This window comes from Lagopus leucura, unplaced genomic scaffold (assembly GCF_019238085.1).
Source record: "Lagopus leucura isolate 7727_CA_CO unplaced genomic scaffold, USGS_WTPT01 Super-Scaffold_100004, whole genome shotgun sequence".
NCBI classification, from domain to species: domain Eukaryota; kingdom Metazoa; phylum Chordata; class Aves; order Galliformes; family Phasianidae; genus Lagopus; species Lagopus leucura.
In genome coordinates this window covers 12,717,032-12,734,279 of record NW_024962264.1, presented here as the reverse complement: position 1 = coordinate 12,734,279, position 17,248 = coordinate 12,717,032, and the positions used below count along the sequence as shown (strand labels likewise).

At 34.0% G+C, this 17,248-nt stretch overlaps 1 protein-coding gene across 4 annotated transcripts in view; it reads left to right on the top strand.

The window, feature by feature from the left end:
• The window catches only part of LRBA (LPS responsive beige-like anchor protein), a 367,079-nt gene that overhangs the window by 247,641 nt on the left and 102,190 nt on the right, over window positions 1-17,248 (top strand). For all 4 annotated transcript variants that reach the window (XM_042870631.1, XM_042870632.1, XM_042870630.1 and 1 more), the window contains 2 exons: window positions 179-294; window positions 1,917-2,029. In XM_042870631.1, the coding sequence (XP_042726565.1) occupies window positions 179-294; window positions 1,917-2,029 (229 nt within the window). The remainder of the gene's footprint in view (window positions 1-178; window positions 295-1,916; window positions 2,030-17,248) is intronic.

The following is a 17,248-nucleotide window of genomic DNA, read 5'->3' as shown; positions in this document are numbered from 1 at the left end:
CCTGCATTTAAAGTATATAAGCTTCAGGTATCCAAAATTGCATTTGGTTTAAATAGAAATGTAGCATAGAACTAGTAAAAAGAAATGTTCTACTGCCACTAACATTTTCTTAAGTAAAAAATGAAGATCCTCCAGGTTTTCTCATTATTTGTCTCCAATGTGTACTTCTGTTTTTCAGACGCATTTCTTTGGCTAGTCCACGACAGATTTTCAAAGCTTCCCATATGACCCAGCGGTGGCAACACCGAGAAATTTCCAACTTCGAATACCTGATGTTTCTAAACACAATAGCAGGTAACACAAATTACTGTGGAACTCATGAATGGAAGCATTTAGTTAGCAGTGTCAGTCTCAGCAGTCATGAGGCACTGCTGGTTTTTCCCTTTGAACAAATAACTTCTCCAATGCGAAATTTTCTTCAGAATAATAACTTCATAAATTCCTCCTACATTTACTTGAAGCATTTTTCCATGGTGATGACAGTGCTTAATGGTCTACTAATTGGCTTTCAGACTGGGCTCTTTCTAAAATGGCCTGTAGAGCAAATGCCTCTGCTTCTGCTAACGGCTTCAAATACAAATGGTCAGTTTTGCTAGTTTCTGCAGTCAGTCATTAAGTCAGAGATGCCAGGATACTGGCAGATTTTTTTTTTTGAAGTAGTGGAAGTTCTGTTTGACATTGATCATGACACTATTTTCTCAGTTTCTAGTTGAATGAATCTTTTCAGCTTTAATGTATTACTGAAATAATGAAGTGTGTTCTAGCTGTTGGTGTTCTTGGCATTTGCCGTTTAAAGGAATTTAAAAAAAAAGATTATGGAAAAAGGAAAAATCTAGTTGCCCAATGTGGGAAAGTGAAAGACAATCAATTTGAAACAAATAAATAATAAATATATCAATGTCAAGTATCCTTAATCCTGAATAAGGAAAAACGTGTAACATAACCAACTGATAAGGGAAAGAAAGGATCTAGCTATACCATTTAAAAATTCTGCAAATCATAATGGAAAAATATGGAATGGTGTAAGAAAACAATGGAAAAAAAAAACTTGGAGTGACTCTTAAATTTCTTTTCTGATAGAAAATTTTCTATCATTCGCCTGATAGAATGGATTGTAAAATAATCTCCCTTGGGAAGAAGTAAAAGCCTTTCACTTGAGTCTTTTAAGAGCAGACAAAATCAAGACAACGTATTCATGTGAATGAACTTCTGTGACAGAATCCAAAGACAGGATTAAAAAAAAAAAAGTTATGTTACTGGTTATGTGCAATGTGTGTATGTATTGTGTAGGTGATATATTTGGTTTTACTGGAGGAAGGTGATTATATCCATCTTACGGATTCACTAAGGTGTGCATGTGAACCTGGTTCTAGAACATGGTGGGGGTTTTTTTGCAGATTTTTTATTCTATTACACGTAGGCATATCCAAAGATCAAGGCCAATTTAACGAGGATTCCCTAAATAAGATGGTTATTTGAGTGATTTTTTCAACCAAAAATCCTGAGCTCCTTCACATAGTGAATTTAATGCATAGTGAAAATTGCTTCAACTTTTTGTGTAAAAAGAAGTCATTGGATTTCCATTTTTTTAGGTTTCTCATTTTAGAGATTGAAGACAAAATGACAAAGCAAGGAAAAGTACATAGGAAATGAATGTATTTAACTGTCACTCTTGCTGCTTGCAAAACAGTTAACAAATGAAGTGAGATGAGCTGCAGTGTTTTAAATACTAGCAATTTGAAAACTTTCTAATTATCCTTTCTGTAAAGCAAAGTAGAGCATTGAAGTGATAAAGGATCTAAAATAAATTACGGTTCATTTGAGGAGCTCATAAAATTATATAGTTTTATCTTCAGAGGTTGATATTTTAGTTAAGCGGAAGTCCCTTAATTCCGGCTGTTGTTTTTCATTGTCAGGTCGCACTTACAATGATTTAAATCAGTATCCTATTTTCCCTTGGGTTCTTACCAACTATGAATCAGATGAGTTGGACCTTACGCTTCCTAGCAACTTCAGAGATTTGTCAAAGGTATTTGTCATACATTTTATTTTTCTCTCTGTTAATCATTACAGGAATTTTCAGTCTTATTCACATCTTCTGCAGTGTTTGCTGCTTTGGTGGAAAACATAAAGAAAAAAATTTATTTAAAATTTGTTCTTTTAACAAACATTATCTATACAAGATGTTATTGCAATAAAAAAAAAATGAAGGCAGTTTTTTAAAGTTGTTATTTTTAGGTAATTATTGATGAAGCTAAACATGGATCTGTTTGAAAATCTGAAAGTTTGTTTTTTCACTTCAGATTTAGCACTTCAACTTTAAAAAGTGCATCCATCATACACATATATGTATCTGCAGGTGTATGTTTCTGTTTATATATGTGTGCATATATATATATATATATATTCTGACTGTTTGGTACCTTTTGCCTATATATTATTATATATGATATATACAATGATCTATTGAAGATTATAGATAGAAATCGAAAGCGCATAAATAATACTTTAAGTCCAAAATGGAAAGGTACTGAGGTACTGTCATTGTAATATTTTCTAATAATATTATTATGTTTGACTTGTCATGAACTCAGTGCTTTCTCAGAATGTCTGACTGATACACAACTATAATCATGGGTAAACCTACACATGGTTTGACCTGTAACAATTTTTTATATGTAAACAATATTTTAAAGTAATTAAAATAAAGTAATTTAATAAGAAATTATTAGAATTTAATGAATGCTTTCTTAGTAGTTTCCAGGCCAAAAAAAAAAAAAAAAAAGAAAAAAAAGAAAAAATCTGAAGAGAGTTTACAACTAAAAATACCTATCGCTAATATAGATTTAATTTTAGGAATCTTAATAGTTCAAAATATAGGAACATGAGGAACATGACTCTGCAAAATTTAAGAGCTGAGGTGATACTGAGATGAAATGCAAAGATGATAAATTGCAAAAAGCAGACAAAATGGTTAGAAAAAAAACCCACAAATTTCTCTGTGAGAAGAATAATTAAAAGCAATAATGCTGTTTCCAAGAAGTTAAAAACAAAGTTTGAAGACATTTGTTGCTCAGTCTGTGGTGTAGCAGAAAGAGCTTTACCCATGGAATTCTTCTAGCACTATTTTCAAAGCTGCTCTATAGACAAGGAAAGAGTCATATATATTGTTTGGTTTTAAGCTTGTGTGAAAGTCCAGGAATTTGATCTTATTTCATACTACCTACCTGTTCGTTTACTACCACTTTTTTTAAAATTATTTATCACCTATATAGAGGAATTGGTGATTGGCTGAATTACATTTTAGAAAAAAACTGAAAGCTTATGAGTAACATCAGTTCTGTGTACCTTGAATTAGTGCATAAAATAAATGTACATAAAATAAATGTTAATAATGACTTCATTGATTATATTATTTTTTGCAATCTCTGTTTCCATTAATTTTTTGTCAAATTCTACTGAAAATATGATGCCATTAATAAAATAATTCAAGACATAAAAGGACTGCCCAGCTATTATACTTCCGAGGATCATCTTTTAATTGTATTTCAGCATGTAAACTTATCGACTCACATGGCACTGTAGTCCTTACCTTTCTCTCTGAACCCTGAAATGGAATCACAGAATGGCTTAAGTTGGAGGGGACCTTAAAGCCTGCCTAGTTTCAACCCCACATCATAGGCAAGGTTGCCACCCACTAGATCAAGCTATCGAGGGTCCCATCCAACCTGGCCTTGAGCACCTCCAGATATGGGACATCTGCAGCTTCTCTGGGCAGCCTGTTCTTGTGCATCACCCCCCTCTGATTAAAGAACTTATCCCTGACGTTTAACCTAACTCTCCTCTCTTTTTATTTAAAGCTCCTTGTTCTGATAGTATCAGATGGTGTAAAAAGTTGCTTTCCCTCCTGTTGATAAGCTTCTCTCAAGTACTAGAAGGCCATAATGAGTTCCTACCAGAACCTTCTCTTCTCTGAACCTAAACAAGCACAGTTCCCTCAATGTTTTGTTTTTTTTTTTTTTCATGAAAGATGTGCCCTTCATAAGATAGGTGCATAAGTAGAACTAAATGCAAAGTAGAACAGTTTTTCTCACTTTAGGTTAGATACCAGTCTTGACTCTGTTAAGAAATTGGATAGTAAACCCACCCTATCTTGATCTGTGTTTTTTTTTTTATTAACATAATTATATGTTTATAAGATTGTTGAGAATGTTCTGATAGTTCTTGAGAGTGCAACTTTATCTCAGAACTCTTAATTGCTTTTCCAGAAGAATGCAAGTCGTGCCTGTATACGTAATGGAAATCTTCGTCATACCTATCTCAAATTGTAGACATTTAGGTTTTGGTTTAGTGTTTAGGCATTTCTAACAGTATAAACTACACAGTTTAAATTTAAAGCTTTGTATTGGATGATGGATTCATGACAACTATCTAAAAATATTAACCATCAGCACTTTGCTAATTTTCAACGATGAAACTGTTTGACTGTATTGTGATATTTCCATTGCTATACAATTGCCTTTAGAGTAATGCTTCAAAATAAGTGATAGTTATGTATTATAGCTTGTCTATGCTTTTGGATGTTAAAGGTTTTAAGAATATTTAAATATATTTCAATTAACACTTTTTATGGTTTTAACAGTCCTACTGTGGGACTTAAGTAATTATTCTGATCTTGTAGTAAAGATGTAAGGTATTTTTACTTTTTTTTTTTTGATGGTAAGAAAATTAGAAATGAGTATTTCTTTAGAAGTTGCAAGTAAACGTTATGTATTGTGAAGTGACAAACATGAATAACAGTTTTGTTAATATATCAGCCTCAGTTAGTAAAGATTTAAAGAATTGTAGTGCGTAGGTTAAACCAACACTTTATTTAAGCAATTTCTTATGGAACTGTTTTGAACATCAGTCACACAATGATAAACCAAAGCAACTGAAATGGATTGTGGTTAATATTACTGTCAGTCTGACAAACGCTCCTGACAAATACCAGGAGTGCACTGCTAGTCTGTTACACTGCTTCGACTTCAGTGTTTATTTCTTAAGAGGTCACTATGGTTTGGAAAGAGTATTACATATTATATGTATAGCTGCATATATTTTATTTATACAGCAGACACTGTTTCCCACCAGAATGTGTCACATTCAGAAGCACACTTTTTTCTTTGTTCACTGGAAGCAATAAATTTTAATGTGTTTATGGAGTTGAATAAGGGAAAAAAATGAAGTGAACATAATTGGAATACATTGAGTTATCAGAGCATGATTTTACATTCTCAAAAGTTTGTTATAAGATCTTGTATGCAAATAGCTGTTGATAATTTGTCTTTTAAAATTTTTGTGCGATCATAAACTGGCAGTATTAGAAGAAAATTATGTCATTCTTAAATCTTATTTTCTCTTCACCGTAGCTACATGTGTATACACTAGTATTTTATTCTCATTTTCATCATTTTCTTGCAGTACTTGATAAGTCATTATCAGTTCTATACTGGCTCTTATATAAGTAATTACTTCTGTTCCAGCTGAGTGTGTAGGGAAAAAACAAACAAACAAACAAAAAAAAAACCAACAAAAACCAAACAAACAAAACCCCCAAATCTCTCACTTTCAGCAAAATGGGATTTTTAATTGGTGTGTGAGACCCAAAGATATCAAATGTATGTTTTAATTGCAATGACAAATCAGACTAGGTTTTTTTATTCTAATGCAAACTTCACTGTTGAGTGTTCTTCAGCATATCAGTCTCAATTGTGTTACAGGCTGTGCATTTCAAGAGCACAAATTCAGTGTCTGTGTAACTTGTGCTTGAATATTTTTCCATGTGAGGAGGGAGAGAGGGGAAAGAGCATGAAATTTGTTTTCTTATGTCTTGTTACTTTTGGCTAGGAGATAGAAAGCAGTAGCTGTTTTGATCTGCACCTGTTGTACATCTGCAAATTTAAAAACTTGACTACAGGGGCATTAAAGCTTACAGACATTCTGTGATAAATACTTTTCATGTAGGAGATGTAAAATAACATTTTATTCATCTCATATTCCAATACAGGAATCAATGTAGTATGCTAAGTAAAGCTGGTTAACTCATAGGAATTAGTCAATGTCCTTCTAAGCACAGAATGTTTTTCAGAATTGGACAGTGAAAGAAGGTGAGAAGACAAGATAAGAGGAAGCCGTAATTGATTCAGCAGTGATGATTTACTTTGATAGTCATTTGCAACTGCAATTTGGACACTGAAAACTTTGACATTTATCATTGCTGAATCAACAAGTTCCCTTGTTACTGCCTTGCAGTAGATTCATCATCAGTACCTTTAACAAAAGATAGCACTTAATTAAAAACATTCCAAACCAAGACAGGATAAGCTTTGAAAGCAGGTGTGGATATTTTTCTTCTTCCTGTAGCTGTATATTAGAGCTCTTGTGCAAAGACCTGCTTGTGCAAAGAGGTTTTCAGAGCTTGACATCTGACATAATCATGTTAAAATAATCTTCTAAGGGAAAGAAAGCATTCAAACAGGAAGCAGTAGCCTAAGCAGTGTTTTGATTTTTTGGGATTTGTGTGTTGATACCCTTTAAGAAACCATTATAAAGCAAAATCTAGGTGAGAGAGCAAAGTCTTTCTTCCCAGTCTGTCATCTTTCTCTATAAAGAGAGTGGACTAGGGAGGAAATAGGAGGTCGTGCTTGTGTTCTGGGAAATCTGGATTGAAGAACCACTTAAAAGAAAGCTGTGCAAGCATATGAAGCTCTCTTGTTCACATTCCAGGACGGTGATATAATCTTTGGATTGTTACAGGCTTTCTTTGTTTGGACCCAAAAATTTATCACGAACTAGGAACTAATACCAACTGAAATGCACTATAGTCTGATATATTCTACTGAAAAGTTTTAAATAACGTAAGGTTTTTTTCTACTTCTTAATGGGTGAAGAAATGATTTTGTACGCTTCCACGGTGCAAGTAACCCACAGACAGTTGCCTTCAAGGACTTTTGTGGGTAATAAAGGTGATCAGTTATCTTCTCTGACAGTTGATCTGTTTTATTTGGACACATTTTCCGAAACGAGGGAACAAAACTACAAACGGTCACACGGCTGTGTAAGCGATGTGATACAGTGCCCTATTCCCTGCCTCCCGACATTGTTTTTGCAGCACCATGGTCAGACACCCCGCGGAACAAGTCTATCCGTCCGATGGGGCACTTCAGCACCACGGACAGGGGCCGCGCCAGCCAAACGCGAATTGTCGAGGGTAGACTTCTTGTGCTGATATCTTACAGTATCATGCAGCATTTAGTTTTGGGCGTTTTTCTGAATTTTCATGCATGTGATTTTCGTGAATGTTTTGTTGCTTATTTCTCTTAGAGGAGAATCATATTTTAGGAGCTTCCAGTGCTTTGTTACACTGACATAACCTTCGTTCTATGAGTTTCTTTTTTCTTATTTCTTGTCATTAGCTGATTATATTCTCTTTATCAAATCGTCGTCTTAAAGCATGTGTGAGTGGATGATACCGTTCATCACTATCATTCTGAGGTTTTTCTTTTTTTTTTTCCTTACTTGCATTTCAGGTTTGTTTTGAGCTTACTCAAAAAGAATTAAGAAAAATTTTTTGATATTTGAAAAATTGTTGATGTTTTAAAAATCTTTTTGCAGGTAGCTGTTGTTTTTCATAAGACAAAAAAATTGTAAGATAATTTGGCAATACTGGAAGACTTCTCTCCCTCAAGGAACAGTGATGTTTGTAATATAAAGATAAAAATATTAACTGGTAATTAAAAATGAGCTTTCAAAATGCTGTTATTCATTTTTATCTGATGTTATTCTCCATCCTACATTTGTTCAAATGTCCTGAATGTATAGAGGTTTCTAATTGAAAATGAACTGTGCATGGTTCATAACCCTTAAAGTGATCACAGAAAACTGTGGGGCTCTTGTCTGGCATTAAAATATATTAGCAATTAAAATAAAGCAATTTTATACACGTTTTAGGCAGTCACAGAAATATGGAGAAAATAAAGAAGGCGACAATTGTTTGCTGTATCTTTATAATTTTTTTTAATACTGGGAGAAAAAAAGTGAAATAGTTAACAAATTCAAAATAGATGGAAACAAGCTTTCCACACATTAGGCAGCCAAGTTTTGGAATTTGTGCCTTCAGTGCATTTTTGATAATTAAATTTTATGTGAATTTTTATTGTAAAAACACGTGAAAGAAAAATGCATTCAGAATAATAAATATACAAGGGCTACTCTGAAAAGCAATGCTTCCTATTTTATTCTATTTGCCCGTGATGTCAGAGGTGGATGTTGGTGTGGGATGGCATTAGAGGTTGAACCTTCCCATCAATACTCTGTTACGTTCATCAGTGCTTGTTGAACGTTGATGGAGACCAAAGAATGGATATGAGCACAGTGAGACAGCAGATACTGCGTTTCAGCAGTAGTAACAGCAGCAGTGGAATACCTCTGCTGATGCACATTTTTTTTGAGCGTATAGAAATACAGGCTTTTGTTGATTGCTGTTAAAAATGCATAGCTAATAGTTGTGATGATGTTGGAAAAAAAAAAAAAAAAGTGTTTTATAGCTGAGAATTTTTCTTTGTGAAATGTTGTTATTGTGCTCTTTGTTGTAATAAATAGGAAATATTTATGAGGCATTACTTCCGGAGTGACCAACATCGTATTGTTCAAGAAATCTGGATCACTAGGGTGTGAGAGGGCACGTGGGAGTGTATTGTTCTCCTGTTTTTCAGTTTTTCATAATTTGTTTCCTTTCCATTAGAGATAAATTGTTGAGCTTCACAAGTTTCTTGGTCTTTCCCATCATAAGCATGCATATGTTTTTTTTGTGTGCCAGACCAGTAAAAAATTACTGCTATTTTCTGAAGTCATTGTTAAGTATGATTACTTCTGTGGAAGTGAGATTTTCTTTTTCCCCATCTTTGTATATGGTTTCTGAGTTTGTTAAGCTGTCATAAACAATTTGTAAGTTTGCTGGGGAAACATCTTGTCTATACAACTGTTGCTATGCTTTAGCTGTAGTAATTTTACCAGTTTATATACTCAGCTTAATACTTTAAGGTCAGTGCTTTCATTGATGTGACGTTGTTTTATGACTTCAAATTACTGTGTATTTTATGTCTAGTCTAAATAGTTTTTCTGTCTGATTACAGTAGTGCTAGACTTTACTTTAAAAGCAACTTCTGGTTTGTAAAAACATTCAAATAGCGAAACTAAAATAAAATATGTGTAGAAAAGAATAAACAAAGAAGAATTGATAGTGGGAAGTAGTGAGAAATTGGGGATGATTGTATTGCTCTTAATTTCAACTAATTTCTTCTAATATTGTGATGGGTTTTATTACGTTGCTTTTTTGTGGGCTTAACTAGCACCAAATTTGCATTTAAAAAAAGTCATGGAAAAGAGTAGCAAAAAGTGAGACCTTCTTCCTAAGATACTTTGAAGGAGGGAGAAAGGCATCCTATGCTTTTGTGAGATTGTAAGTCTCTGTCTTGTATTAGCTCTCCTTTTCACTCTTCTCTCCTCACTGCCTCCACTGCCATATTATTATTTCCTCTTATTTATCTCTCACCCTCTGTCAGTCCTCTATTTCTTTCTCATCTTTTTTTTTTTTCCTTTCCATTTCTTTGTAAACATAATGCTGTTGTAAATTCTGAGAATTTTACCGTAGCTCTTTTTGGTAGTACATAGCTTGGAATTGCAGTCTGCAAAACAGTTAAGGACACCAACATAGCTGCTGAATCTACTTAATTTTAGCGTACAGGAGGAGAGAACGTATGCTGCTCAGCAGAACAGAACATGGCAGACTCCATTCTTCTATACCACTCTGTTACTCTAAGTCACCAGGTTTGGTTGTTATAAATCTGGCTATTATGACAATCGCAAAACCACAGATAGAGTCAAAGCATCTCAACCAAGTGCAGATTAGTAAATAATTCATTATACTCTTTCTGAGTACATAATGTGTTCTTAGTTTACCAATAGCCAAAAAAAAGGTGTTTATATGTGAAGCCAGACAAAAGCAAACAAGAAGAGGAAATATAAAATGTTTCACAGTGCGTGGAGGATTCCTCATTTGAGTGCTAATCTCTATCCAATTTCTCCTTTAACTGAAGTAACCAGAATTTGCTGTTAGCATCTCATCTTTATAGCCTTCTAGTGTTCTATTTGTAGAGCTTGATGCTTGCACGTAAAGGACAACACTTATTTTGTTTATGCTTAATCTGCATAAAATATGAATTTGTGCCAGCTTTTAGCTTCTGGTCCTGTGATTTTAGTACAAGTGAAAAGGAATGTTCTTATTTCTGATTGCTTTCTATAGATGTGGTGTTGAGTGTGATGGCTGTTGATTTCTGAGACAGCGTCTTCTGTTGTCAGAGGAGCATCGTCTTTGAAAGGAAGACAGTGTTTTCAGAATCAGCAGCCGTGATTCAAGTGCATGTGGCTTTTCCCTAGATACTGTTTCTGGAAATCCATAAAGGGATTTGCTTATTTTATTGATTTTTAATAAGTAGATAAGGATGCAGAGATTTCTTGCACTTGATATCATGGACTGTATATGCAAACAGTTGCTTTTGGCTAGCAGGGTTGTTTTGTGAGTAATGCAACTGCAATGCCATACTCCCTTCACTTCTGGCAAACAGCTTGATTTCTCCTCCTGATTCACAGGGACATACAACTTCCTTTCTCCCTGACCTTTTGGAAGACTACAAAGCATAATAGCTCACTTCAGTTTACCTTCTATGTGGCATAACAGTGTAATCCTATCTCAACTATAAAGTGCGTGGAACATTCAGTTTTGCTGAACAATTAATTAAACCTTACATAAAAGCATGTGTGTTCTTAATTAGTTTGCAAGTTTGCAGTTCAGTAGTGCATAGTTTCTGGACACTGTTTAGTTTTGGAATCTGTTAAGTACGTTATAGCATTTGACACTATTGGTAGCAATGTGAAGACACAAAAAAAGGGAACTGCGAGATTTTTTCCTTCAAATTCAAGTTCTTTGAATTTAGGTGGCCTAAGATGTATCTTGTTAATTTAGTCATTGCTAAACATAGTTTTTCTTCATTTTTTTGTTCTTCAGATTTATTTATAATCTATTTTTTAAATTTGGACTTTGGGAATCTTCTATACTTTGCACTGTTGTTGGTATTTGAATAGACAGACTCTGTAGTTGTTAGACACTTTTAGGTCAGGTTTTGCTACTGTCTGTTCTTGTCTCCAAGGTATAACGTGAGCTGTTCAAAAATCCTAAAACTGACTGTGGTAATTTAAAGTGCATATAAATGTGCCCACAAATAATCCTCCAAATACTTGAATGCAACTAATTTCTGCTTTTTTCCAACTCCCTTTTTGAATTCTTAGTTTTCATAAAATAGAGAACTGAGTCCAGAAAAAAGAATTCTGGTAACATAATGTGATCAGGTATGTTTTTTGGAAAAGTAATTTCAGAGAAAGCTTGTAAAGACAATCAACTGGTTTTTAAGCAGTACATATTTTTTTACTTAAAAAAAAATAAAAATAAAAATAAAAATAGCTCAGTGGTTTTTGGACACATACCTTTTATTAAATTTATTTTAGAAACAGAGATAAGAGGATATTTTATTCCATATGCAATGCATCATGAAATGCCCACAGACCCTACACGTGATAAAAATGCTGATCACAGTCTACTCAGTATACTTGCCACTTAGATAAAATAGCTGCTGAGAAATAGTTGTTTGCACCCTAAGCTGTGTCTGCAAGTGTTAAGTGAGGTGGCTGGTGGCCAGTAGTGTAAATAAATTAAAGATGCATCTTAGTGAAAAATTTATTTGCATGTCAGAGTAACTACAAGTTTGCTGTACTTGAGTGCCCTTCTCTAGCTTTTGTTGCAGTCATACTCTCCAAGATGTATATCAAGAGATATTGAGTATTTTAATATGAAGTTGTAAGAGAAGGGCCATTCCTGAACTTCATCCTGCTCAATATCTTGCCTCTGTGAATAGCTAGTAACAGGAACCTAGTGAAAGAAGAAAAGAAGGAGAGCATACAAAGAAATATCCTTTCCTTTAGATAACCTGCCTTATCTGGCAGGCAGAAGTTTAAAGACTTCATAATCTGGAAAAACATTTTGCACAGTGTGTAACGGCGACTGGTGGTCTCGTGATATTCTTTTCTTAACCCATTTGTGCATGTTTTGTATTGCTTCCATCAGCAGTGATTTCAATTTAATTATATGAGAACATGCAAATGTCTTTGTTTTTTAATTTGAATAATTATGCCATTTTTAATTTAATCTACTCTCTGAAGTCATATGAGGTCTTGCTGTTTTGCAACTCTTTTCTGTACCTGCAGATGATTTAACGTCAGGACTACATTATAACAAGAGGAGCTATTCCTCAGAACTTTTTACGTTTTCATCCTATTTGATTCCTTTATCCCTGTGAATTTTCAAGTGTTGTAATTTTTTCAGACGCCTGTGTTCAGAGTAATGGATTAGAATTGTAAGCATGAGTGTAATGACCTATCAAGAAGCTTAACTAGATGAACATTAAGAAATGTCTAGAAGATGGCTACTCAACAAGTCCACTGGAGATGTATGTTAACCTTAGTTAAGTGATTAGAAGTGAATCCTGTGCAGTTATATACATTTTTCTGATTTCATATTTTGATGTAAAAAATTAGAAGAGTACACTCACTAGTGTTAATGACTATTACACAGTATCAATATGGCATATACAAAAAGTATGTAACTGTAGGATTTCTTATTTCTCTAAGAAACCATGTGAAATTCAAGTAGCTGCTTATGTTGAGGTTCTCAAAAACAGTGTTATGAGTGACTGAAATATCATTTACAATAACATGAAGGACTATGTATGTTTCTCTAAAAGTAAAGCCTCCTATGAATTTCCACGGGAACTCCAACAAAGAGCACTATAGCAATGATTAATAGAACAAATTCTCAACTACAAAACACTGTTTTTCAACGTCATTATCACCATTAGCTATGCATTTTCACTAGCAATCACGAGAACCTGTATGCCGTGCTTGCGAAAATCTGCATCAGCAGAGGTGACCCACTGCTCTGTCACTACTGCTGAAATGCATATTCCTCTATTTTAGTCTGCTCAATGCACTATTTGGTCTCAATCAATGTTCAGCAAGCATAAATAAATTTCAACATGTGCCGTTTGTTCTGCATTTAGCAATTCATTGACACACCTTTGTTACATACGCTCTTCCATGTCAGAAGCCATTTTGTTATACTGTCTGTCTGCTGCCCTCTGTTACGTGGTAACAAAGTGTAATTGATAGGAAGCTTCAGCTTTTACTGTCATACTGCCAACATCTGCCTCTGATGCCATGGCTAGCAGAATAAAGCCGGAGGCATCACTTTGGGAGCAGTTTAATTTAAAAATGGAGCAGTAAAGGTTGTATGGTATCTAAATGCTTGATGAGGCAGATTACAAAGTTTCTGTCAAGTTCTGTCTGCTAGCTTCTGTCAAATTTTGATGTTTGAGTTCATGGTTTCCTCATCTTAGCCTAGTCATGGGTGTAGGATGTGGACATCAACTACATACCCAATCTTTCAGAGCTGAATTGGTAAGGGTTTGTTTTCTCCTTGGTAGATTATTTGTTTTCTTGCTTTTAAGCTTTTCCCAGAGCAGCGCAAAGATCTATTTGACAGATCAGTGCAGGGAGTTCAAACTGTGCAGCAGGTGATTTTGGTTTCTTTTGGATTCTTCAGTGAATTTGGGTTCAGTGTGGGTTAAAGGTAAAACATCCTCTAAAGAAGTTGAAGGAGTTGAAGGATAGCATTTAAGAAAACGGTACTTGGCTATTTGAGAGCAAGAGTGGTGTGTTTTAGCAATGAATGAGGACAATTTTGGTGTCCTTTCTCAAAAACAAAAATTACAGAAGGAAGATTAGTGATTTATATTACATGAATCGCTTTCCAGATATTTCTCAAATGACAAACATTAATAAGGTTGAGGTGCAATTAAAACCTTGTGTCTTGTCTTTATGTCTCTGTCTGGGAAAAAGAAGTTTAACTTAAATGAACAGGAAGCCCTAACAATATTACAAGTTCTGGCTGCTTATGGGAGTTAGTTATGTACTACTAATGCATATAGTAACTAAACAAGCAATTCTCTAAAAATGCAGTTGTGGATAGATTGCAAAAGAGTGTACGGCACTTGGCATATTTGTAACTATGACAAGACTAACAGTGGAACACTGAATAAATTTCAGATATTAATGTGTTAAAATATGCTGATAAAGGGGGCAGGGTACAGAGTAATGTTAAGGCTAGAAGAAATACCTTAAAATGGAAGTTATGAGGAACATATCAGCTATCAGTTCATAGTTTTGTATGTAGGAGAAAAGCTGTTTTTAAATGTGAATAATTTGGTTATTTAAAAAGTGATGAGCTATAAAAGTTAATTGACTAAGAAGTTACATTTTTTTTGTCATGGTGAAGTTTTAAAATACAAATTTTTAGGGATGATATTTTTGCACATTTTTGCTCTGCTTATGTTAGCTAATTAGCAATTTTCCCAAATGTGCATATTCCTTTTTTAGCAGTGTCTTTGTTCTTGAACACGTGTACCTGAGTCCTTGAGAGATTCTGCCCTATTTAGAAGAGCAGTAGACATTCTGCTTGTCACTGTTAGAGGTGTTTGATGGTGAAACAAGGACTCTCTAGAAAATGGAGGCACTGTTGTGCCACTGTTTCAGTTCGCCTGGCACCAAATAAGATAAAGGAGCAGCAAGTATAACCATACACCATAGTTCCTAGACATATTTAACAGTGCTAGATCAGTGTGTTTTCTCAGTTATTTTTCAACAAACAATTCTTTGTTCCATGTCAAAGAAATTGGTTCCATAGACTGGTAGGAAGTCTGAGGCTCACTCTATTCAGCACTTGAGAAAACAAAGAAAAAAAACTTCCATTCACCATTTTTTTTTCTGCATTTTGGGCCATTTTTCCATCATTCAAATGAACTTGAAAACCATCTGAGTTAGTCATTTTTTCGGTACAGTTTGATAGCTTAGTAGCCGTGACTTCTTTTGTCTTGACTTCTGTAATGTCATCCACTGTTTTTGCTTGTTAGAATTTTTCTCTACCATTTTTCCCCCAAGTAAATAATTATTTTTAATTGATGAGCTAATACCTAATTTTCTTACCTTAAAAGTGGTGCTGTAAAGAAAACAAATTCTGAAATTTATGGATGTGAGGGCTTTTTTAGCCTTTGTTTCCTCAGTACTTTGAGGCAAAGGGAAACCATGTTGAGTAGTGCAAATTTCCGGTCCGACAGCTACATCTAAGCATAGTTTGAATTTACTCATCTCCCTTGCTGTTTATCCACAGAGGAGATAATCATGATTCCCTGTTAGTTTTGGAATAAAAAAAAATAATTACAACATTTCAATTGAATCTTTTACGAAATTAGAAGTCAGAGGATTGCTTATTTGTGCTTATTTTTTGTGGCTCAAGCTCAGTTAACTGTTTACAGTGCAGTTTAATACACTAGAATCACCTCATCCTTAAAAGCAGTTGTCAGAAAAATATGGGCCTGCCTGGTAGGATGTATTAGCCCAATACATTGTCTCCATTTTATTATGAAGCTGCTGGGGAAGCTGTGATATACAGCACTGTCATTACAGATCTATTGTTAGAAGGGTCCTACAGTGTTCTGTGTGTTGCCATTAATTTATAGCAGTAAACAATATGTAGTCTTCCAACTGCAGCAAAGCAGAATCTTTTAATGAGGTGGATGTTATTACCACAATAAATCAGTGCATTCGTGTAATGTATAATTCAATGTGTGTATTCCCACTGTAACTTCTCTGAGTAAGCTGATAGTGTATCATTGTCAGTGCACAGCTCCATGGTTCTTTTTTTTTTTCTCCCCTAAGCTTTCTTTCATTTGGGGATTTTTTTTTTCATTTGTTTGCATATAAATGTGACATGTCTTGATAGTTGTCCTGTTGTGGGCTTCAGAAACCAACTGTAACAATAACAGCCAAAATCAATACTGTGGGTTCTGGCTATATGGATCTCTGTGTGATGCCATTATTATTACCTTTTTTTTTTTTTTTTTTTTTTTTCTGAAAAGAAAATGAAATCAATTCTAATTGTGTTTAGCTTTATATTCAAGGAATGTAATTTTATAACTATTGATTTGAGCCATACTCATTTGGAGAGTAATAAAAATAGAGGCAGATAAAGAGAAAGCATAAATTGTTACAGAACCATACATCACAACACTGTTTCTATTTTAATTCGTATAATTTGTCTAATGATGACCTTCTTTCTTCTTTTTTTTTTTTTTTTTTTTCCTCCCTCAAGCATAGCCAAGTCTTTAGGGAAAATCAGTACAGATGGAGATTCCAAAATGGTTCTTGCAACAAAAAGACTTCTTAGAGTCAGTTTTGTTCCTCCCTGGAATAAATTTGTTAAATCAGATAAAAATACTTTTATACAGGAACTACTAATTTTAAGGGGTTATATTTCAAATTAGTGAACTGCAAAAATAATAATTAACCTAAAATGTTTTCTTTGTCCTACTGCAATTTGAAAGCTGCTTTAAGTAAAAAACATAAGATCTTAAGTCATTCATAGATGTACTCTATCCTTGAAAAGAAATTACTTCGAAGCTGCTATGCCAAATTTCATGCGAGCTACAAGAAAGCAGATATTTGAAAAGTAATAAACAGAATAGTACAATAGTTTTTTGCTTGAACTGTGCTTGAATTACTAACTGGGTTATTGATTGTGTTTGGATACTTCTTAAGTTTCTTCTTGCCTTGTAGTGTATTTATTTATTTTTGCCATACAGAAATAAGAAAATAATTTTGTGCATTTTTGAAGTTACACTTCAGGACTTTCATAGTCTTTTTGGATGGGCGTAATTTATGTTAATAATATACAAATAGCATTTTCCATATATACACGAAAATGGTATTATGTATTTGTTCTGCATATATATATGAACTTATTTTAAACCACTTATAGCATTATTCACGTGTAACAGCTATATTCACTTCTGGCTTTCCCAGCGCTGAATGTGGAAAGTACTCGTTTTTCCATACACTTTATGTCAAATTCTGCTCAGGAAATGCATGGCTGTTGATGGTGAAGCATTATTTTTCTTATGTCTTTGTCAGTCTTTGTTCATTGCTTACCTATGTTGGTGAAAGTTGGATTGATTTTCTTTTTTTTGATGCTATTTGTATATTT